The sequence below is a fragment of the Choloepus didactylus genome, chromosome 23 (genome assembly GCF_015220235.1).
Source record: "Choloepus didactylus isolate mChoDid1 chromosome 23, mChoDid1.pri, whole genome shotgun sequence".
Taxonomy (NCBI): Eukaryota; Metazoa; Chordata; class Mammalia; order Pilosa; family Megalonychidae; genus Choloepus; species Choloepus didactylus.
This window is the reverse complement of record NC_051329.1, coordinates 28,044,972-28,069,278: the sequence shown is the minus strand read 5'-3', so window position 1 is coordinate 28,069,278 and position 24,307 is coordinate 28,044,972. Positions and strand designations below refer to the sequence as shown.

General features: G+C 50.5%; 1 protein-coding gene across 1 annotated transcript; it reads right to left on the bottom strand.

Moving 5' to 3' along the window:
- Positions 1-793: 793 nt before the first annotated feature.
- Positions 794-22,618, bottom strand: SEC14L2 (SEC14 like lipid binding 2). The gene is made up of 12 exons (XM_037817182.1): positions 22,462-22,618; positions 20,041-20,116; positions 15,699-15,742; positions 15,237-15,296; positions 13,646-13,834; positions 12,518-12,613; positions 12,249-12,309; positions 11,702-11,785; positions 7,825-7,931; positions 7,609-7,748; positions 7,292-7,461; positions 794-2,341 (listed from the first exon to the last, which is right to left on the bottom strand). Exons 1-12 carry the CDS (start codon positions 22,513-22,515, stop codon positions 2,211-2,213), a joined length of 1,212 nt encoding a protein of 403 aa, XP_037673110.1. The 5' UTR covers positions 22,516-22,618; the 3' UTR covers positions 794-2,210.
- Between the last annotated feature and the right edge of the window lie 1,689 nt (positions 22,619-24,307).

The following is a 24,307-nucleotide window of genomic DNA, read 5'->3' as shown; positions in this document are numbered from 1 at the left end:
TTACAGCAGGAGGACACCCTTTCCCTGCTGGGCCCATTTACATATCTGAGCAATGAGTAAGCTTGCATTTCACTGAAGCTAAAGTAGCCAATGTTTACTGAGCACGTACTTGTATCGGGCTTTGCACGTATTACTTTCTTGAATCTTGGCAAGTACCCAAGGCGGTACTCACAGGGTTGCAGTGTAGGAAGCAGAAGGCACTCAACAGTTGACTTGTATTAGCATCAAATAAAGATGGGGGAAAATGAAGATGATTGACTCCCTGCCGAAAGCCCCGTTGTCAGACGTGGCGCGCCGCTGTCATTGTAGGGTCGCATAGGGCCCAAAGCCTCCCCCAGCCCCTGAAACATCCGCAGTGCTGGCGCGGAATTAGGAGACGGTCCCTAACACCACGTGACCGCCGCTCCTCCACAGCCTTCCAATACACGGCTGAACCCACTTCAGACCTGGCGCGTTCGCCGAAATCTTCCTGTATCCGCGCGCTCCAACCGCAGGTGCGCACTGAGCAGCCCGTCGAGAGCGGGGCTTCCGCCCTCACCGTGAAGGCGGCAAAGAGCGCCCTCAGCGACCTTAGCAAAGATGGCGGAAGACAGCCCACCGCTGGGCCAATCAGAAGGCAAACTGGCCGTTGGGCCCCATGGGAAAGCACACGCAAGACGAGAGTAACAGGGAGCTTTTGCGCATGCGCCACGTCTACTGGCGGGAAGCCGTTGCTGGGCTGTGGAGGCAGACGTTAGGGCCTCCGAGTAAGGGGCCGCGAGGAGCGAGGCAGTGGGCATTGAATTCCACTCCCTGCGCACTGAACGTTGCTTTATTCATTGGTTAATTTTCCTAACAGCGTTGTAAACCAAGGCCGTATGTCCTCCTGAGGGGTCTGGCTGCGGCCCGCGAGGCCCCGGCCCCCTCCAGTCTGCGCCAGCTCTGCCTGTGCCCCACGCTTAGCGTCCCAGGCTAGAGAAAGGGGTTCCCGCGCGGACCTGAAGGCGCCTTCCCCTGTCCTGTGCAGCCTAGGGCCTGGCAGTTTGTTCACGGAATGACGTGTGCGTTTGTGTTAAGTGCCGCAGTTGCCCATAGGGTCAGTACCCTCCAGCCCCCAGGTTGTTCAGCATCCCCATGGCCCATCCCTGCTTGGAGTCACAACGGACAGAGGGGCTGGGGACCTGCAAGGCTGCCTGTGACTGCCCCCAGTCCCTGACTCTGTAAGATGCCACTGGCCAATGGCCTCCTGCTGGGGAAACCTGCCCACCTCACCTGGCACAGAACCTACTTGTACCAGCCCTCATGCCTCCCAGAGCGGGGACTGCCAAAGCCTTGCTCAGGTCAGTTGGGAAGTGGGTTGGCGGGCACTGGTGGGAGATGCAGACTGGGAAATACCCCGTGTGTGCTGCTGCTTCATCCCACTTGTGATTTCTGTCTGGGGTGTCCTAATGGAGGGCTACTTGGTAAGAGGCTGTGGGCAGTGTAAAGGGGAATGGGAGCCCCATGACTCACTTCTGCCCCCAGCCTCCCTGGCCCTTAACCGAGTTGTGACCCCTAGAGGTAATTTCCCTTGTGCTTGGTTTGCATTGGAGGACTGTGGCTGGGTACCAGAGCTCACTGTCCCAGGAAGCTCGGAGTCACTGACAATCACTGGCAATTAAGGAGGCAGCCAGTGGGACCCAGGAGTTCCAGTTGAGGGAGCTGACTCAGGCCAACTCCAGAGGCCTGGGAAAAGCCAAAAGATGCCCTGGCCTTAGTGCTAGAGTCTGGAATAGCCTCTGACCCCCACCATAATTTTAGCAACTGGCTACCCTGCTACTCCTCATTATCATCTAGATTTACAGGCTCATTTGAGAGCAGTTCCTTCCCTGCAGCTGGCTTCCCTGAAGTGTCAGGTCTCAATCTCTCCCCCTTTTCTAATTTCTTCCCTGCTGCCACCTCAGGGTACCTCCTCCCCATCTTAGCTGTCACTGGATGAGTGAAGTTGGCACTGCTTACAGGACAGATAGATCCTATCAAGGTGCCCAGACCCTGGGGACTCCTTAGTACTTTGAGAGGCAAGGAGACCCACTCTCCCTCTCCCCGGTTCTGAAACAAAAGCTCCCCAGATCCAGCCTGGGGTCTTTCCTCCAGCCCAGCTTCTTTGGGCAGCAAGGTTTTGGGAAAATGACTGCTAAGAACAGGTGGAAACTGGGAGACACTGAGGGGGCCAGGCCTGCGATGGAAGAATGTTACATTGGAGTGACTGTCTCCAGCTGTTGCATCTTCTCTTCTGAAGCTTTGTCTGGTAGCAGGACCTCCACAGTGAAACTGACCTTCTTGGCATGAATGAAGCTGTAGGTGTTGTCAAACCGCAGGACATCTGAGGGGAGGCAGAAAACCAGACATTCAGGCAGTTCTGGCAAAGGGCTTGGGGACAGGGATTGGTGTTGGCGAAGCAAGGCAGTGTGGTAGGGACTGGGGATGAAGGTGACAGCTGGGGATGAAGGTGACCTGCTGAAATTTAGCCTGGCTGGGTTGACAAGGTGTGAATGGAGAGGGAAAAAAAAAATACAAGACAAAACATGCCAACTGCCCAGTGAGTGACAGAGACAGTCACTTCAGTAGCAGCTTAGCATGGATAGCAACAGCAGTTATGATAATAAAAACAGTAATTATGGCTATTTATGCACCTCAGCTCTGCTGCACTGGGTTGGTAATCTGCAGGTTATTTCACTATTCCTCACAATAACTTTATGAGTTGGGCATTCGAGATGATGAAAAGGAGGTCATGTGATCCGTGTGTCACGTGAGGAAGTGATGGAGCTGGTATTTCAGATTCAGAATGCCTGCTTTACCCTCTGGTGTGCATTTCCAGACTGGAATGCCTGGCCTTGTTCAGTTTCTGGCAAAAAGTACAATGTGCAAACTGTTTGAATCAGGAACTTCTCCCACAGAAAAATAAATGGACAAGGTTGTTCATGGTAGCACTGCTCATATAAAGAAAAGATTGGAAAAAGTCAAATGTTCATCAAAGGAGAATTGCTTAAGGAGAGTATATCGTACATCCATATGATAGAACACTATTTTGACATAAAAACAAAGGGGTTAGCTCTATATGAAGTAACTGGGGAAACTGGCCAGAAAATATCCTTAGGTCCAAAAAGCAAGTTGCAGAAGAGTTTGTAAATTTTTTGTTTATATGTATATATTTAAATTTTTTTTTACCTTGGCTACCTGACCTACCTACGCTCCCAGTGTGTTAATACCACTCAGGTGCTTGTCCTAAAGGGAAATTTTTCTTGGATGCTAGGATGAATTTTATAATTCCAAAATTCCTTCTTGAATGACAGAGATAATTCCTGTGATGGAAACTTGTAATGCTTTTAAAGGCATGGAAAATATTTGGTAGAATAATAGAACAAGACCTGTCTGCAGTGGTTTCCTCTGGGGAGAGAAAATAGGCTTGCAGTTGGCAGGAAAAGCTTGCTAAACCTTGGCAATGGAAGAGACTTCTTTTAATCTAACCCCATTTCTTTGAGAAGTTGTTCCAGTTCAGTTAAGCACCCCTTCAAGATAATGGCGTGTGAAAACAAAAACACTAGCTCTGCCCCTTCCCCATCCTGGTCTTCTCTCCCTTTCCCAGGAAAAAAAAAACTGTGTATTTAAACCGAAATATAACCCTTCCTCTTTCCTCCCCCTGAACAAAAGGCATAGTTTAGACTGAGGGTAGACAATCCACCCACCCTTGCTTCATGGTATGAACTGAGTATTAGTCATCTATGTTCTGTCTGCACCAGAAGTTTTTCAGGACCAACAGTCCTGAGGCAGGAACCTTCTGGAAAGACAGAAGCTTCCTCTCTGCCCTGGATGACAGAGCAACCAGAGTCAGGTATACTGGAGAAGACGTCTTTCAGCTGTTTGCACCAAGCACCAGGATTGAAATGGCTCTGCCTGGGTTGATATTCTGCCATCAGAAATAAGGAAGGGGCTGTTCTAAGGGACAGGCCTGAGAGAAGCAGAGTCACTATGGTTCCGGGGTCTGTATGGCTCATTTTGACACTAATCATGTACTCACAGACCTATGGAGCTCCCAGAGACCCTCCAGTCTAGGGTACCTTAATCCCTTTTTTGCTTACCCCCTTTGAGACTCTGATGAAAGTTGACACTTTCAGATCCCCTGGAACTCATCACGGACCTTCTGGGGTAGTGTTTCCCAATGGGAAAAGGACCACCCTGAAGAGGGTGGGGAGGATTTGATATACTCTTGACCTAGCATTTATGTATTGAAAAAACAAATTTTTTTTCTATTAGCTTCTTTCTTTCTTATAAATAGGACATTACATTCATTTTTTTTTTAATTACTGTGTGTGGATGGGTTATATTACTATGAACTTCATTTCAGAATAGTAAATGTGACATTCTATTTGTTATAAAAAGGGGGTGTTTGGTCTTGAGGATGTAGAACCACTATTCCACAGGGTCCATGAACTCCAGATTAAGATCTGCTCTAGTCCACTCCCCTCATTTAAGGAGGAATCTAATTATTTAAACACTTGCTGAAAACACTCAGAGACTTTGTGGCAGAGCTGGGCTCAGAAAGCAGGCCCCCTGGGGCCTGCAAAGGCGCTTTGCAACCCCCAGCACTTCCTGACACTGCTATTTAACCTTCATACAGTTATTTCACATCTTTGGGACCACACTATGCAGTCCTAGTAAACAAAGTCCAGTTCTCTTTTCTGAATTCTTTTCTGTGCCTTACTAGAGTACCCAACACTCAGTAGGCCCTCAGTAAATAATAGTTGAGTAAGCAAAAGTGAAATCAATTCAGACTTTGCTTCTCCTCCCCAGTAAGTTAGTAGACTTGGACAAGGCCCAGAGACGCCTGGGGAGGGTTAATGTGCTCTTGTCCAGGAGGCTGGCGTAGACTTTTGATTTCTCTACTGGGCGACTTGTGTTCCACTTTGTGGGGGGGCCACCTGGCTCTCCAAGGGCATTGTCCCTCCCCGGTGAGCTGTAACCTAACACTGGATCCTCTCTTCTAACCTGAGCCATGACTCCAGACAGTAGCTGATCCCACCTCATTGTCTTTACACCTGGGGAGGGTGAATGGATGTTTTGCTCCTCTTGGGAACGGGCAACAAGAAGATCCTAGCAAGACATCAAGCAGATAAACGTTCCTGGTGAGAATACAATCAAGAGAAAAGGGGCTAAAATAAATTTGGTACTTGCGAGTCTAAGTTCGATTAAGTTAAAAGGTTCATGGCCCTTTTCTCAGACTATGCCTTCAGATACAGTCGAGGCCATAGAGAGGTAATGAGCAGTGGTGGAAAACAGGTTGAGTTCTGCTCCTGGTTGGTGATCTTGGGTAAATCACTTCCCAGGCTTGGATTTCTGCTTCCTCCTCTGTCAAATCAAGGGATGGACTTGATAATCTTTAGGAGAGCCTATGACCAAGAGATCTGGGACCAGGACTCTGAGATTCTCTGGTGTCTGTTGTCTTTTGGTATCTGTGCAAGCTACTGGTGGGAGAGATAGATGCCTTCTCTACTCTTCAGCTTCCCCATCTGTTAAAAATAAATAAATTCAAGCTTATATATGTGAAATGCTTTTTCCTATGTGGTTGACAGCGTCTGGGCTGGTGTAAAGCCTTATACTTGCAGAAGCACACTGTGTATGCCTTCTTCCTCCAGGACCTGGCTGCTCACTAACAAGAATACCCCCTTTGCCGGGGGAGCCATAGTACTACACAGAGCAGCTGTGAGGCGGGGGCAGTAGAGGCGGAAGATTGAGTGGGATGCAGATGAGGAGGCAGAATCTGGGTTTGGAGTGATGGTGTGGACATGCACAGAGGCCCTGGTATCTGTGGGGCTAGTTCAGATCGCCTCGTGGCACTGCCATGGAAACGGAGCACAGGGCTCTGCTATCTCCCAGCACTCTCTTTGGGTGGCCCCTCTTCCCCAGGTCTTGCCCTGATAATAATAATGATGGCTACAAAGTATTGAGTATTTATTATATGCCAGGCATTATGCTAAGTGCTGCACAGATCTTATGCTAAGTGCTGCACAGACCTTACTACATGTAAAGATCATCGTTTCCCTGTGAGGCAGAGAATGTAATCCACATTTTAGCAAACAGGAAACTGAGGCTCGGGGAAGTTAAGTCACTTGCCTAAGGCCATGCAGCTAGTGAGTAGTGAAGTCCAACTCAGGTCTGGTGACAAAGCCCTTGTTCTCATTGATTGTCCATGCCTGGCTGGCTCTGACGGAGAGAGGAAACTGGACGTTTGATGAGGAGTTTTTGTATGTTTTCTGCTTATAAAGGTTTTCTGCTTATAAATAATGCAAGTGTCCATTGTAAAATATATTTGTAGAAATAGTATAAGAAACGAAAGCCCCCTATAAGCGTCCTATTGCCCTGGATATAACCACTGTTAAACTTAGCATAGAGTCCCCCAGAATTCTTTTCAATGTACGCACTTTTTTTTTTAACTAAAGTAAGTGCATACCATACATGCTTTGTTTCAGGCTTTATTTGTTTAACCTGTACCAGACATCTTACATTTATTCTGTTAGTGGATATATGGTATTCCAAAGTATGGATGGACCATACTTTATTTAGCAAGACCTTATTATGGCTATTTTGGTTTATTGCCATTTTCCCATGCTGCTAGGAACATTCTTGTACCTATATCTTCATGTATTTGTGTAAATATTTCTGTAGGATATTTTTCCAGGAGTAGAATTGCTGAGTCAAAGAGAATTTTAGTAAATTTTGCAAAGTTGGATGAGGTTAAACATCTTTTCAAATGCCTGTTTTCCATTCTTATTCCTCTTGTATGAACTGCCTGTTCACATCCTGTGCTGGTGTTTTGGTCATCCTAGAGGTGAGTGCAGCTCAGCAGGGTCAAGGCTGGGCTTGTCTGCACTCTGCTCACAGTGTGATCTCTATACCCACCCGGCCACTTCTGCCTGTCTGACCTCTGGGAAAGGAGCATCCCCAAGAAATGTCTGGCTGCAGTCACAAACCCAGCTTTTCCTGGACCAGATCTGAATTCCTCTGCCCAGATGGGACTGTGACTGACCTACACCTGGGAGCATCAGCTCAGCGTCCCATCCTGCTCCCTGCCATTCACCAGCTGGGTCACCTTGAACAAGTCATTTCACCTCTCCAAGCCTAGGTTTCTTTATCTGTGCAAGGAGAGAGTTCAACTGATAGTGCTCTGCTTCTAGTACTAGCAGTCTGAGATCCTAAATCCATGAAGGAAGAGGGACCTCAGAGACAGAAAGTTAGGGCAGGGGCTTCAAGGCACTGCCAAGTCAGAGATACTTACAGATGCCAGGATCGTTGCAGGTGAGTGTCCCGTCCTCAGGTACCAGGTGAGCATTGTACCTCTGGCTGGCTAGCACCTCCAACATCTCGCCTGCCCGCTGCCGCTCCCCCACCTTGGTCTTCAGGAAAATCCCAAAGCCAATGTCTGCCCCATCCGACATGAACTGCCACCTGCAGGGGACATCCACCATTTAAGCCATAATTCCTGCTGTGTGCGCCGTCTCTGAGTTACTGGCATGAAGGCTTCTCCCACCCCAGCCCACACTCAGTGCCTACATATGTAAGGCTCAGGTCTCCTGGAAGGGCCCAGGCTGATACCTGAGGACGCAGCCGGGGAAGAGGATCTCATATTCCAACTGGTGCGATGAGCCGCGGGCAATCTGCACACTGTGCTCGTACTGCTGTTTCACCTGGTCTCGCACATAGTACTTCTTGGGGATGTCACCCCCATAGTTGATCTAGAGGCAGAGCATGAAGTTAGCTGGACTGTGGATTTGAGCCAGGCTTCCCTGTTCATCTCCTGGTGGCCCATACCTTGGATTTGCACTTGGGATTTCCATCAGGGTCAGTCATGGTGCCCCCATACTCCACAGGCAGCTGATCAGGGCTGATGTACTTCAGTAAAATCTCCTTCCAGTTTCCTAACGGGGGAGGGAAGGGAGGAGAAAGACCTGTCACACTAGCCAAGGATGTCCTGGCGATCCACACAAAGAGGCAGAAAACATCTGCCGCCGCCACCACCACCACCACCACCACCAAACATGGACATTAGGAGCTGGAGGGACGTGATGCATGCACAGTACTGCAGGAGGTTCAGAAGAAGCTGTCCCCAGAGGATTTTCCTGCCCTGGACTAGGAATCAGGATACCAGGTATCCTGTCCCCTTTGCCTCTGACCAGCTGTGTGACTTCAGACAAACCACTTCACTGTGAACCTAGCATAAGAGGAGAACCCCTGTTTCCCCTACTCTGTAGGAAGATGGTGGGGATGAAATGAACCAAGTGCCTGAGAGGGCTTTGTAAAGTGTAAAGTGCCCTACATGTATGAGCATGTATCATCACCCCCAGGAAGGTGATACAAACATTTGAAGTACAAGTGGGAGAGGACAAAGGAAGGCCTGTTCTGGTTAGGCTGAATTCCATGAGGATGGGACCCTGCATGTCTCGTTCCCCACATTAGCTTGCACATAATAGTGCTCGGTCATGATGTACTAAATGAGTTCATTGTTGTAGAGCAATCCCTTAAATGGGTTTCCTTGGCTTTTACCCCAACCTCAGATTCACTTTTGCTTTTGTTGTTTTGGGCTGTTTAGTGGCCGGTGATTTGGCCCGGTATTTTCTAACCAAGGCCTTTCCTAGTTAGGAGAGTATGACTCCAGTGCAGTCAGTACTGAGACCCACTACTCCAACAGTCCAAATTCCTAAACAAATACTGGCCAAGTGCAATATTTTGATGCTGGAAGCCTTTCCATGCTGACTATATAGACTTATACGTAGGCATCAGCTCCAGGCCATGGGGTGCAACCCAGGATCCTCTGCCTTGGGGCTCGCTGGAAATCCACAGAGCCTGCCAGGGTCTCCAGTCCTCAGATTTTCTAGGGATCTGACACCATGCAACTTCCAGGAATACAGTGTCTTGTGGTCAGGGGATGATTTAATCTGCACTGCTGAGCTCCACTGGCCATCCCAGAGTGAATTTGTTCCCTCTGTTGAAGATCCTGTACCTTCTCAGCCTGAGGCTGGTTTGGTTGAAAGAGTTTCAGGTGTGGGTGGGAGAACAGACTGAACCTCCTACACAGCTCTGCTGCCAGGAAACCAAAGTGTCTCACGCACATGGTGCGTGGTAGCCCCAGAAAAAACAAAAATCATACAAGCATTTTGCTTAGATTTTGTTTCTTCCAACAGCTCAGCTGGAAAGTTGGGATAAGGCCAGGAGGATTCTGTCCATCTTACAGAGAGAGTAACTGAGGCAACAAGTAGAACTGCCAGAGCTAGGGCTGGAACCAGGAGTCCTATACTTACAGACTCTTCACTCTCCACTTCATTGTCTCACCTAGCACACATTTAGAAAATTTCCACTTTTTATGTGTCTAGGACAAGAACTAAAGCTCTGTTCACCACTGTGCTAGTTTGGATATATTATGTCCCTTGAGAAAAAGCCATGATCTTTTAATCCAGTCTTGTGAGATACTTGGATTACGTTGTTTCCATGGAGATGTGACACACCCAACTGTGGGTGATAATTTTGAGTAGATTATTTTCATGGAAGTGTGATCCCGCCCATTCAGCGTCAGTCTTGATCAGTTTACCGGAGCCCTGTAGGAGCTCAGACAGAAGGAGCTCGGTGCTGCAGCCAAGAGAGACATTTTGGAGACGGCCATTGAAAGTAGACTTTTGCCAGTCCAGAGTTTGCCTGGGAGAAACTAAGAAAACACCCCCCAGAAACTTAGAAGCGTACTGGGGAGAAAGCCATTTCGAAACCAGAATCCCGGAGCAGATGCCAGTCACGTGCCTGTGCCTTCCCAGCTGACAAGAGGTTTTCTGGATGCCATTGTTGATGCCTTTGTTTGGACACTTTTATGGCCTCGGGACTATAACTTTGTAACCAAATAACCCCCCTTTATAAAAGCCAATCCATTTCTGGTATTTTGCATAATGGCAGCATTAGCAAACTGGAACATCCACCCTCTCCTGTTCGGAAACCTTCAAGGTCCCTATCGCCTACCCCCAAGTTCAGCTCCTTAGGTGGCATCAAGCCTTCCTTCACCCTGTCCCAATCTACTGTTCTAGCCTATTCTCCCCCCACCATCACCCCCCATGCCACTCCATGCTCCACCAAACTGAACTCTTGTCTGTCCCTGGCTGACTTGGTTCCTGTGCATCCTCCTTGCTGGGATTTGGGTTACACTTTCCCTTGTGCCCTGATGTTCTGCCTGCTTTCCTGCCTGTCCAATCCCTGTTGACCTGCTTCTCTGCCAACCTCATTAATCACCACTTCTCAGTCTCCCTGGCGGGCTCCTCTTTCTCTGCCTGCTCCTGAGCTTGGATATTCCCCACGGGATCCCACTGTCAGCCTCTGCTCTTCCGTGGCACTCTTCTCCTCTCTCGAGGTTCTGGCTGCTGCCTTTATTTGATGACTCTCAAATTTCCAGGCTGGAGTTCTCTCCAGAGCTTCAGGCTCAAGTATTCCTGGCATCTCTATATCTTACACACTCTTCAAATTCACCTTCCAACTTACAATTCCAGTTGTATTCCCCAGCTGAATTCATGCATCACCATCTATTCAGTCCCGCATGCCAGACACCAGGAAGTCGTTCTAGATTCCTCTTTCTCCCTTACTCGCCACATCCACTCAATCGAATTCTGCTGTTTTACTTCCTAAATAAGTCTCAAAGTCATCCTTTCCTCTCTATCCCTTACTGTCTCTGCCCGGTTCAGGTTTGCAATACCTCTTTGCATAGACTACAGCAATAGTGGGCAAACTGGCATCTGTGGCTCTGTGAAGTTGTTCTTCACAATCTTGCTAGCATGACAACATGTCTCAGTTTAGACCTGATCATGGCACTCCCCTGCTCAGAACCCTTCTCTGGCTCCCAGTGGCCTGCAGTGTTATGTCTCAACTTGTTAGCAGGGCACCCTCGATTCCCTGTCACCTGGCTCCTGGCTCGCTCTCCAGCCTCATCTTTTGCCATGCCCTTCCTCCTACACTGTGAAAACTGACCATGCCACACAGTTTAGGGTCTTTGCTCAGTGCTGTTTGTTGTGCCTAACCAGATTCCTGCCTTTCTCCATCTGGCTGATTCTTACTGGTTCTGCAGCACTCAAGGTGGGCATCACCCTTCCCCAGGTGAGTTCAGGTGAGTGCCCTGCTCAGTGCCCCCAGGCACTTTGTGGTGTTGCCTCTCATGTTTACCATCTCAGGCTGATACATGCCTGTTTCTCACACAACTGAGAGCCGTCAAGGGGTTGTCTTGTTCATCTTTGTAGCCTTGGCACCTAGTCCAGGGCCTGGCACACAGTAGGTGCTTACTAAATGAAGCCACTCCTAGTTGCCCCCAACCGAAAGCAACTTCTGTTCCTGTGCTCTCTGTGGAACCTTCTCTAGGCCTTTCCTAGTTTGTATCAGAGCTTTCTATGTGTCTTCACTGACTTGTTATACTGTAAGCTCCTTAAGGGCAAGGACTGGGATTTTATTCACCTTCAAATCCATAATGATGAGCCCAGTGATTTATTCTAGAGTGCCTGAGAGAAAGAGTTCCTATGAGAGCAAATAGCTTGCTTGCTCCTGGGTCCAGGGCTACCAGACCAACAGAGGGAGACTTCACCCTGTTTGTTAGGGCCACACCTCCAAAGCCAGGCCCAGTTAAGGCCACAGCCCATGCTATGAGTTGAGAAGAGTCTGGGCTACCCACCTCCCAGAACCAGGATCTTCTTACGTGTGTCCTCACTCAGGAAAGGTTTGATGAGGTTGTAAGCCACCGGAAACAGCTTGGGGGCTGGAATGGAAGCCAGGGGACGTGAGGCCAGGAGCAGTGCTCAGTCTGTCCCTAACAGTGTCCTCCAAAGCCCTCCTCTCTCCAGCCCCCAGCGCAGTGTCCTCCAAAGCCCTCCTCTCTCCAGCTCCCAGCGCTAGGCCACACACCCCTACTGCTGTGGGGCCTGGAGAGACAGCCCAGGGTCCAAGGCCCAGCATGCCTCTTACCAGAGTAGCAGCTTCCCCATCTCTACAGTGGGGAGAGTCAAATGGTCTCCAACTATCTTACCAGGTTGGGCGACTCAAAGGAGGTCATAAATATTAAAAGCTTTGTGAATTGTCAAGTGCTCTGAATATAGGATCCCACTTGCAAACATGTCCTTGACCCTCCTTCAGCTCGCTCTATTTTATGCTTCTTATTTTACCCCAGTAATATTTTGGCCCTCTTTCCCATTTCACTTCATCACAGGACATGCCCATCTTACCTTTAATAACAAAAAGACGCTTCAGTGTTTCAGGATAATTTTCCTCAAACATGCAGAGAAACTGTGGAAACAAAATCACTGATTCTAGCAGGTTCAAATCTCTGTGCCAGAGAAGAGGCCCTGCTTCCTGCAGGCTAGAATCTCTCCTTACCGTTCACCCATCCCTCAGGGCATCCCAGAGAGGGGCCCAACTCCCACCCCCCTCGCCCCCTGCTGCCTGGCCTCGTGGGCCCAAGTCCAGCCTCCCCCCAGCCCCCACTGCCCCTCACCTCTCCATAGGCCTCTATAGCCGGCTTCCAGAGATGCTTGAGGCCAAGCCCCTCACAGTCATAAATCAAGGTGATGGTCTCCACCTTCTTCCCCATCTGCAGGGAATGGAGTAGCAAGCAGTCTCGCCAGGCTGCTCCACCGCAGAAACCCACCCTGGCTTGGGGCAAATGCTGAATGCTCTACATGCTCAGAGAGCAGCGGGATGCCGGCAGGGCTGGACCCAGGGTTTTCCAAATCAAGATCATTAACCCAGGCCGCAGTTGTGGCCTAGGCAAGTCACTCTTCCTGCCTCGGTCTCTGTGCTCTCATCTAGTAAGCAACTGGGTGGCCCTAGATCTCTGAGGTTCCTTCAGTTCTGCAATCTGACTTGTCAGCCTCCTGCTTTGCTCGGAACCACTGTGTGCTCTGCGTGTAGCACCTGTGTAGCTTACGCTCAGTCATGGGGCCTTGGGTGGCCTTGGGTGGCCATTTATCTCTTGTCCACATCTAAGGCTTCTCTGCATCCCCTGCCCAGCAGGGCCTCTGCACATAGTGGGCTCTCAGTGAATGCTTGTGGATGACAGTATTAGTGTTGAAATGTCCCCAAACTTATCACATCATCTCAATGGGTCTTTACAACTGCTCTCACCTGCTCTTCAGTCTTTTCCTCAGTATAGGGATTGGTTGTCTTTTTTTTTTTTTTTTTTTTTTTAGCACAGAGTTAGAAAAGCACAGACTCTAAGATCATCTATACCAGTGGTATCCAAAAACTTGTCCAAGTATAGGTTGGTCCATGACAAAGATTTCACTAGTCCCCAAATAAACGAGAAAAAGATAATGTAGTACATTTTCAATGATGCTAAATTTATTCCATAATCTCTTTATTCTGAGATTATGCTATTCCTATAGTTTTTGGTGTTAGTTATGGTAATAATGGATGATAATTTTTTAAAGTCCTTCCTCAGCAAAATAAAAATTGGGCAACATTATGTCAATCCCTAAAACTTTGAAATTTCACTGGTCTATGAGATCCAAAAGTCTGGGCCAGAGCCCTGAGGCAGTGCTTACATCCCTGTGTGACACCCCCGCTTCCACTTGAATGCCTCCACTGATGGTTAACTCATTCTCAACCCTTGTCGTCCACTCACCTTTGTGGTCTGGCGGGCACACTCCTGCAGGAGCAGCTCACAATCCCGCATCTTGGTTCTGAGCAGATCCTGTTTGGTGGCTGACAACAGCAGCCCCTTGGCATCCAGAGGTCCAATGATATCGAACCAGAGTGGGCTGCCATCTAGGTCATAGCCGCACATGCCCCCTGCCAGATACTGTTGGACCACCTGGGCAAAGACAGAGGAGGACTCAGCAGGTGAATCACTGCCTTCCCCCCTACATGGGACCTGACTCCCAGGGGTGTAAATCTCCCTGGCAACGCAGGATATGACTCCCAGGGATGAACCTGGACATGGCATTGTGGGATTGAGATCATCTTCTTCACCAAAAAGGGGAGGCGAAATGAAACAAAATAAAGTTTCAGTGGCTGAGAGATTTCAAATGGAGTTGAGAGGTCACTCTGGAGGACATTCTTATGTGCTATATAGATATCCCTTTTTAGTTTTTAGTGTATTGGAATAGCTAGAAGGAAATACCTGAAACTGTCGAACTGCAACCCAGTAGCCTTGATTCTTTTTTTTAATTAAATTCAGTTTTATTAAGATATATTTGCATACCATACAATCATCCATGGTGTACAATTGTTCACAGTACCATCATATAGTTGTGCATTCAGCACCCCAATCTATTTCTTGAACATTTTACTTGTACCAGAAAAAGTGAAAATAAGAATAAAAAATAAAAGAACACCCAAATCACCCCCCTCCCACCCTGTTTTTCATTTAGTTTTTTGTCCCCATTTTTCTACTCATCCATCCATACACTGGATATAGGGAGTGTGATCCACAAGGTTTTCACAATCACACTGTCACCACTTGTAAGCTACATAGTTAGACAATCGTCTTCAAGAGTCAAGACTACTGGGTTGGAGTTTGATAGTTTCAGGTATTTACTTCTAGCTATTCCAATACATTAAAACCTAAAATGGGTTATCTATATAGTGCATAAGAATGTCCACCAGAGTGTGACCTCTTGTAGCCTTGATTCTTGAAAACAACTGTGTAACTATGTAGCTTACACGGTGTGACTGTGTGATTGTGAAAACCTTGTGGCTCACACTCCCTTTATACAGTGTATGGACAGATGAGTAGAAAAATGGGGACAAAAATTAAATGAAAAATGGGGGGTCTGGAATGCTTTGAGTGTTTTTTTATTTTTATTCTTATTTATTTATTTATTTATTTATGGAGTAAGGAAAATGTTCAAACCTTGATGGTGGTGATAAATGCACAACTATATGATGGTACTGTGAACAGCTGATTGTATTCTGTAGATGACTGTAAGGTATAAGGTATGTGAATATATTTCAATAAAACTGAATTTAAAAAAAGAAGTAACAGACCGAGGAGGCACAAGCTGGCCCCAGGGCATCCCCCCATCCCTTGTATCAGAGGCCTGCTCTGGGCTCTTCAGTCCCTCTCTCCACACGCCTCCCCTGGGGGAACCACCAGGGCCCCCTTGGCCTTGGCAGACCTTTCCTCTGAGGGTCCCTGTCCAACAGTCCCAGGACACAGACTGTGGATCTCGTGAGCCTAGAATAGGGGTGGAAGCGGGATAATTTGTCCTCACCTCCGGAGGCTGCCAGCTAATGATGTTGTCAATGTCCTTTTGCTTTCGGAACTCCACATGCTGCAAACACACACAGACATGCAGTGAGGGATTTAAAAAAGCAGTAGGGGTGGGAGGGACCCCTTAATAAGCATCTAGCAATAGGTGACAGCATGAACAGACTACAGGTGGGCCATGGGAAGGCAACAGGCAGGAAAGGAAAAGAAGGCTCCACAAGTTTTGGGCAGCACAGATTATAGGATTCTTGGTTGGGTCCATTACATGAAACCTCTGTTTCCAGGGGTGAGAATGCACCTGGCCCCAGAGGGACAGGCAGTATTGGTCGGCTAATACTCAGTTACGTCACACGGGCCAATGGCTGTGATTATGGCGGGGGGTAGTGAGCAATGGTAATTCCAGCAAGGTGGGTTGTGTTAGAGAGCAACTGTGCAACAGCAGGATGAGGCACCAAATGGATCTCACCTTCCGGAGCATGGCCTCCGACTTCTGCAGGTCAAAGCTTCTTGCTGGAACAGGGAAGTGAGGTCAGGCTCAGGCCAGTGGCCTGGGTGTCCAAGGTGGAGAGACGTCCCCACTGCTGGGGCAGGTCCTCTCACCTCCCCAGCTCACCCTCAAATCATCTCACGCACAGAAGCTAAAGTGAGGACCTTCAATAAGGGATTCTGGAAAACCTCAGCCTCTGGGTTCATGGGGAGAGCAGTCAAGATTCGGGGCAGCTGGGGAACTTCAGAATCAAGAGTTTTACCCTGGTGGATGTAATCAGGTAAAGGGCCTTATCTCCTCTCAGGGAAAGTGAACCCTGGACTCCCTAATCGTTCGGCCTTTCCCCTTACACAGACAGCTTATCTCATCCACAGTCTAACATCCGTACCGAGAATTTGACCAGTGGTTCAAAGATGAACATAGCTGCCCCCAAAACAATCTGAGGTGGAACTGGGAGAACATCCCCGCAGAACAGAGGGACTGCTGAGCCTCCTGTCACCCTTTGTCATGTCCTCCGAGGACCCACACATGCATGCACTGAAGGAACACTAGGCCCCTTTCCCAGGGTCCCTGCAGGTTTCAGAATTAAAGTTCACCTGGGCCAACCTTTTATTTTATGCATGAACCCCAACAAATTGTCCTGCCCAAACTTGAACACAAAGACCTCACAGCCCCCCATGGTCACTTGCTTCCAGATAATCACAGCTGCCAGCTGCACTCAGTTCTCATTGAGCTGAGATCTACTCCGGAGACACTCAGAAAGGAGTGTTGCTTCCTTAGCCACGTAACAAAAGCCTTCCAATACTGGCAAATTCTGTGCTGTCACCTGAGTCTTCCTTGCTATCATGCTGCCCATCCTTGGATCCTTTCACCATTCCCCACATCTTGATTTCAAATCCCTCCAAATAACTTCCTTTTGGATGTTTTCCAGTTTGCAATGCCTCTCTCAAAATGTGCTGTCCAGCACTGAACACAGCACCTGGGTATTGTCTGCCCTTCTCCAATAAAGCCTATGAGCTTCTTTGGGACAGGGAACAACTTTAACTCAGGTGGAGCTTACAGTCAACTGAAACCCCCAAATCCTTTCCACCTGTGCTGCTGCTAAGCCTTCATCCTATTTGGGGAGAGGTGGTTTTCTGAGTCTTAAATCCAGCCCTATCAAATTTTATCTTGTTCCAGTCAGCTTCATTTCATCTTTAAAAGACCTTTGAGATCCAGATTCTGACCAGTTTTGCCATCTGACTTATGAACTGCCCTTCCCAGCTGTATGTCCCTGTGGATTCGATCAGAATCTAGATCTGCTGACAGCTCTGGAACTTGGGCCAGACTGCCTGCCCTCTGGACTGTCACCAATCCCTTAATCAGTGCTCCCAGAATTCGCTAACCCTGCTACTATGAAATCCAGTCCTCTCTCCATGGCCCAGAAGGTGCATCACCAGAGATTTTGCCCACTGTCATGCATGTCAGCAGTGCTGGAAACACATTTGCAGAACTAGACAGCTTCACTATCTGGAAGTTCTCCCTGACTCCCACCCTTCACATGCCATCATGGCAGCAAGGAGGCAGGGTTAGAATAACCTCACAAAGTGCATCCCAGCACCTCTACCTTCTCTGTTTGACCTTGGACAAGATACTGAACATCTCTGCCCAAATTATCTAATATGCTAGAAACACTTGCAAAATGCAAGGCACCAACCTCTCATGGTGTTGAGAGGCTGGTCCGTGAAAGGGGGGCACTTCCATGGGAAGAACACCCCTACTGTGAGGAGAGCCCCGATCTTCCTGGAGAACAGGTGGTGGTGAACTGTGAGTCCCCTTATCTCAGGAGAGGCTCTGCAGTTAGCTGCCAGGGTCCAACATCCCCCCTGAGGTGCCACTTGCTTCCTGTAGCACCCTGCCTGGGGCCTCCCCTTACCTGCTCAGTCAGGTCTCTCCTGGCTCTCTCAGCCCTGGTTGGGGACAGCTCCAGGGATGGTCTGCTCTGGAAATCAACTTGGGGTACTGCAAGAGAACCTAGCCCGGGAGCAGCTGTTCTGGGCACTTGTTTGACCACTTACTAGTCCTGTAAAGTGGGGAGACTGCAAACCTGCTCTGCCTCCCTCACAGGGTTTCCAGGAAATGGTGGAAGTAAAAAGGGTTTGGAAACAAAGGACCATTTTGGTGGTAAGTTTTCTCCCCTGGGATGTCCAGAGCTCAGTCCCAGTTAGGGGAGGCAGGGACTTCAGTACCTGTCCTTAATGCCTGGCAGCAAGCAGAAAACTGAGCCTCACAGGGGAGAAAGGGGGAAAGAGGGGAAACAGAACCTCACACCTGGGCTAAGGAAAGACATTCTGCAGTACTCAACTTGCATATGTTTCCTTTAGAATCAAAGAAAGAGAAAAGGTTTCTTTAAAAAAAAGAAGAAGAAGAAGAAGAAGAAGAAAGAACAAAAACCCCAATTGAAATTCATAGTAGGATCTGAGCTGCTTTGACCAGGCCTGAGCTCCTGCCCAGGATATGTGAGGCACAAATGAAATGCAGAGGATACTTCCTCTGTTTTAGGAGGCAGGACTGGGCTTCAGGGGACAGCTGTGGCTTACTGCAAAGGGTGCTGGCCTGGACACTGGGGCCGTAGGTTTCTGCCCTGATTCTGCCTGTTAGCTGTGTGGCTCCAGGTAAGTCCCCTCCCCTCTCAGAGCCTCTGTTTTCTCACTGGGCAAATGAGGATGAAAGTACTCTCAATATTCCCATGCGGCGAAAGGTTGTGCCTGGTTAGGTGTACTTGGTGAACCATCAAGCATTATGCAGGGAGGGGTTATCACAGGACTGGAGCATGGGGGTACCCAGGAGACCAGCTGCCAGGGGCTTGGGCCTGGCCTCTTCCTAGATGAAAGGCAGCTATGTTGCTGTGCAACGGCTGTGAAGCCACATTTCTCCACTCCACGGCAACTTTGAGGTTTCTTAAATCATCTTGTAGCTGGCCCTTTAAGGAGGCTGCAGTCTTCCCACGCTCTCCACCCACCCCCTTCTAGCTACTGCCCTTTAGTAAATGCTGGGCTGAAATTTCCTCCAGCCCTGGGCCAACTCCACTGCCACCCCCACGCTGCCCCTACACCCCTCCCTGGGTGGGCTGGTGGGTGGGTTGGTAGCTTTTTTGGGGGGAAAAAAGAGCAAGTGGCATTTCCAGAAGCACACCAGGCCCCCCACGCGGCTCGCCTGCTACACCGCGTGCCAGTGTCTGCTAGTCCCTCAAGAGGTCTGGGCTCTCTTAAATTCCTTGGAAGAAAAGAAAAATACATCTCGTCACCTGTCCCATGTCTCCTAGAGTATGTATGTGTGTTTGTGTGTGTGGCATAAATAATCAGACATGATTTGCACTTTAATATTTTGGGATATGATTCTGTATCATAACTTCATCTCTGCTAATCTAGCAATGGGATTTTCTTGATTATTTCTGCGTCTGATAATAAAGTTTCTATTAAAAAAAAAAAAAAGTGTGTCAGAAGAGCCAGAGAGGATGGCACATGACTTGAATTGCAGGAGAGGAGAAAAGGGAAAAGAACAGAAAGATTTCAGGAGTTTGGGGGCTGGGGCTGGGTTTGGGGCTGGTGGTAACCCCACTGCTAGTAGAAAGGGGTGCGTTTCATTGCCACCTTCAGAGCTCCATTGTGGCATGTCTTGCAGTAGGCAGGGGACCCCCTCTCGTCCTGCCTCAGTCCAGAGGTTGGCCCCTGACCCGGGGTGCCAGAGCCAGAGCCAGAACTAGAACCCAGGGCTTCTGGAACCTGGCAGCGGCTCAAGGAGAATCTTGTCAGTACAGGTCAGGCTACGCGCCCCATGTTCCCAAGGCCCACTTCCCCTCCTTCAAAACCTAAACAGGCGCTGGCAATATGGGCTGCCATCCCCACGGGGCACAGAGGGGCCAGTCACACCCAGGGGCCAGGACTGCTGGTTTTAAACTCAACTCTGCCACCAACTTCCTACACAGCCTTTTTCGGCTTTGGCTTTTCCTCCACTCATTTCCCCCAAGTCCTTCAGAAGAGTGGGTTTATCAAGTGGCATAGGAAGAGCACTGAACTGGGAGTCAGCAGACCTGGGTTCTAATCTCTCTGCCTGCAGCTTGCTCACTCTTTGTCTTGGGGTGAGTCATTTCACCCCTCAAAGCCTCAATGAATTTATCAAATGGGAGGGTTGAGATCTTTAATTGACCAGGGGACCTTTTAGCTCAAGAGGTTGAACATTCCAGATTCTCAGATTGCTCAGGGCAGGGTTTCCAGAGGGTGCCATTCTGATACCAAGAGCAAGCCCCTGCCCCAGCCTCCCACAGCCCCTCTTTCCTCACCTCGGAGCCAGCGCAGGAGAAAATAGTCATCTGGATTCGGCAGGGTGGGCAGCACATCCTGGACATTCTCCCGAAACTGTAGAGAGAGGCAGCTGGGTGAGTGGCAGGTCCCACCCTGACTGCCCTCTGCCTGGGACTCCGAGTAGAGCCCTTGGCTTGACCCCTCTTCAAAACGTTTCCATTCTGCAGACGCTGGCTGAGCACTCATGCTGCATGGGTAGCAGGGGAGGAGGCGGGAAGGGAGTCAGACACCACCCCTGCATTGCTGCACACATCTGCACACTCTGGTCTGGTGGGGAGGCAGCCATGGCCACAGCTAACTGTGATAGCAGGCACTCTGCTACATGCTACAGTAAAAGCAGCTTACCAAGCATTTGCCGTGTGCCCAGCAGTGATCTTGGCACAGTGTCTTATCCACTCCTCACTCACAGTCCCAAAAGGCATTACTGTCCCCATTTTACAGATGAAAGAATTAAAGCTCAGAGAAGTAACAAGCCCAAGGTCAAAGGGCTAGTAATTAGTAGAGCTGGGATGCAAACTCAGGTTGGTCCAAGTCCAGAGCACACATTCTTTCTGCCGAGATCTTCTGTCACTTAGTGATGGAATGGGGAGAAATGTGCTGGGGGGAGGGGGGCAGAGCAAAGGAAGAAGGTGGTCTCATATGGCTTCATGTAAAAACTGGAATTTGTGCTGGCCTTGAAGGGCTTCAGAGGCAGCAGGAGGGGAGAGGAGGGACAGCATGAGTAAACCCAAGAACATGCAAAGGTTCGAGTAGCATCAAATGTTCAGGGATTGGACAATGACCCCACGGCAGGACACACCGCTCTCCCTAGTTCTCACTTTTCAGGAAGCAAGCAGACCTATGAGCATCTCTCTCCCAGCCACTCACCTTCCCCTGGTCACTTACACACCGGGCAGCCCCAGAGGGGACCAATGAGGACTGGCCACCTCTGTCCCCCTGCTTGGCCAGCCAGGGACTCAGGCCATCGGCTCTCCAAACAGCTCCCAGCTCCCCCCAGGGGAAGTGCTCATCCACAGCCCAGGCGGGAAGCCAACCCTCACTAAGGACCACCGCCCCTCCCAGCCTAATCACCACCTAATCCCTTCTCTGCCTGACTTCCCCTGCAGGACAGCACTAAAATCCAAAGCCTGGGGTTGGGGAGGCTCAGCCTGAGACAAAGCCTTTGTGGTGCCCATGGGGTCTGGACCCTGGAGACATCTCCTACACACAACACACACACACACACACACACACACACATGCAATCCTTAAGCTGGACCCAAGCAGCTCTGGCCCTTAGACACACACACACACACACACACACACGCAATCCTTAAGCTGGACCCAAGCAGCTCTGGCCCTTAGACACACACACACACACACACACACACACACACACACACACACACGCAATCCTTAAGCTGGACCCAAGCAGCTCTGGCCCTTAGACACACACACACACACACACACACACACACACACACACACGCAATCCTTAAGCTGGACCCAAGCAGCTCTGGCCCTTAGACACACACACACACACACACACACACACACACACACACACAATCCTTAAGCTGGACCCAAGCAGCTCTGGCCCTTAGACACACACACACACACACACACACACACACACACACACACACATATGCAATCCTTAAGCTGGACCCAAGCAGCTCTGGCCCTTAGAAGGACCAACCTCCCCTCTCCCCAGAGTGGGAACAGAGAAGAGGATGTTCAGTTGGGGGAGCGGCTCATCCCTCTTGCCCCCTTCCTCTATTGGGACCTTCTGGGAAGCATCAGCCCCAAATCTCTGGCCAGGGAGAGGCCTGGGTTGCAGAATAGGGGACCGCCGCCTCTCATCTCCAACTAACCCCAACCCGGTGAGTCACCAGTGGGCTCCCAGACTTCACCATTCGGTCCAACCTCCTCATTTCATCACATGCAACCAGAACCAGAGAAGGACAGGGGTTTGCCCGAGGTCGCACAGCTCCTCGGTGTCAGAGATGCTGCCCAGGGGACCCCCGTCACCGGGCCACTGCCCCTGCAAAAGGAAAACCTCCCGGAAATGGGAGGAAACCTGGGGGCCATGCCCCTGCCCCTGGGGCCCAGCTGCCAGTCCCAAGAATGAATGTTGCCTTTGTGCCTTCAGCCGCCTCGGAGGGCTTCCAGGCAACCGCTTCTTCCCAGGTGGCACAAACAGCGCCCGCCCGGGGCGGAGACAGGGGGATAGCGAAGCTTCCCGGGGCGCCCTCGGCCGGCGGAGGGAGGGAGGAAGGGGGCACCCGAGGGGCGCGGGCCGGCAGGGGCGGCTGGCTTCCCGCCCGCGCCGGGGCCGGCCCTCACCCCCGCCTCTGTCCCATCTCTGCCTTCCTCGCCGCCGCCGGAGGGCGAGGGCCACAGCCCGGGGCCGGGGCTCACCTTGGCCAGTGCCTCCTTCTGTTTGGGGCTCAGGTCGCCGACTCTGCCGCTCATCTCGGCTCGGGCTAGGGGCGCGGCGGTTGCGGCAGCGCACGGAGCCCGCACTCGTTCGCCGCCGCCGGAGAGAAGTCCCAGCCCTTGGCCGGGGCCGCGGGGCTGGCGGGGAAGCCCCGCCTCTTAAAGGATCCTAGGGGCGGGGTGCGGGGAGCCGCGCCGCAGGGTGGCCGCGTGCCCCTCCGTCCTCGCTAAGTCCCACACCAGGGAGCAGGCGAGCTGCAGTGCTTGCCCGGCTCGAGGCCAGCGGGCAGCAGAAGGAGGACTGGTGGCAAGAGCAGGAAGTCTGGGTTCCAGTCCCGAATTTACCCTTAATTCACTGTGTGACCGCAGGCGGGGCTGGCTCTTTGGGCCTCAGTGTCCCCATCTGAGCAACGAAGAGATCGGACAATGAAAAGACTGGACTAGGAGCTATCTCATTAGATCTGCTAAGATCAGGACCTAATAGTGCAGGACCATCCACAACCCCCGCCCCTTACCCTTCACTTCCATCCTCCCTCCCCCCACCCCACCCCGAACCCCAGATAGCTGGGAGCTTGCCCAGTGCCATTATAGGGGGGCAGGTCCCCTAAGCCTAGCCATTGCCCCACCTCCCTGAACTGGGGTATTGGCCTTTCCCCTCTGGGTCCCCTGCCCTCCTCCTGTCCTGCCCTGGGTTTACAACCTCTGCTGCCACCAGTTTGGTGCTTTGCAGTGTTGAGAGCCTTTCCCCAACTGTGGGGCAGGCAGGGCAGAGAATAGGGTCTGGGCTGAGGGAGCAAGGATATGAGAATGCTTGGCTTCCCACCCAGGACCCTATCCTCTGTTTCTGACCTTTCCCACTCTCGGAAAGTGTCTCCTGAGTGCTCACATCCTCAGCTGGCACGCAGGAGTAGTTTTCCCCTTGGGAATCAGAAGACCTGGGTTTGAATCTCGGATCCTCCACTTCTTTCCCTGAGATTTTAGCAAGCGACTTCACCTCTCTGAATCCCTGCTTCCCCATGTGCTAAATGGGCGTCAGTGTGAATTAATGGACACAGTTCATTTAGAGTAGTGCCTAGCATGGAGTTCACCTCATGTAACCACTTCCCAGTCCAGCCCACAGCCTCCCTTTACTGTCTGCCTTGCAGGCTCCAGCCTCTGGGTGGGAATGGAGGGTGGACTTTGAGGAAACCACCCTGAAAGTGAAGACCCAGCGGAAACAGGCCTGCTATCAGTTTATCTGCTCCCCAGGCTCATGTGGGGGGCAAGAGCTGTGGATGCCCATGTAGCTGCAAGTCTGACCTGTGGGGTCAGCATCCAGCAGCTCCCTCCACGTGCAGGTCACAGCCCCTTCCCCTTACAATGAAGCCCTTTCCTCCTTGCATGGCTCATGGCCATACCCCTCCACCTGGTCCCTCAGGTGCCCCGTCATTTTTCTTCTACTTCCACGGTAGCACCAGTCGCACCAGGCCTTGGGCCATCCTTTCCTCCTACTGTATGCAGGGTCCTCAGCACTATTCCAGAAACTCAGAGATGAATCAGAAATGACCCTCCTCTCCCAGAGATAAGAAACAGACACTATCAGCTAGAATACAAGAGCTAGATAAATGTTCCGAGGAGAGGCAGCATGTGCCCTAGCAGTTGAAAGGGGCAGAGTTTACTTTAGGTTGGAAGAATCATAGAAGGCTTCATGGAAGGACTGGCATTTGAGCTGAGCCTTGAAATATGGGATAGAAGGGAGACTCATTCATTCCAGGCCAGTGGAATGGCATAAGCAAAGGTTTGGGGGTTAGCGGGAAGTGTGGCTACGGTCAGAGGGGTGGGGAGAGAA

Coding starts and splice junctions, on each gene's coding strand:
- SEC14L2 (XM_037817182.1), bottom strand. CDS start 22,515: ATGAGCGGCAGAGTCGGCGACCTGAGCCCCAAACAGAAGGAGGCACTG. Junction 12,614..13,645: donor GTGCCCGCCAGACCACAAAG/GTGAGTGGACGA, acceptor CATTCCCTGCAG/ATGGGGAAGAAGGTGGAGAC. Junction 7,932..11,701: donor GAAGATCCTGGTTCTGGGAG/GTGGGTAGCCCA, acceptor CTCCCCCGTTAG/GAAACTGGAAGGAGATTTTA.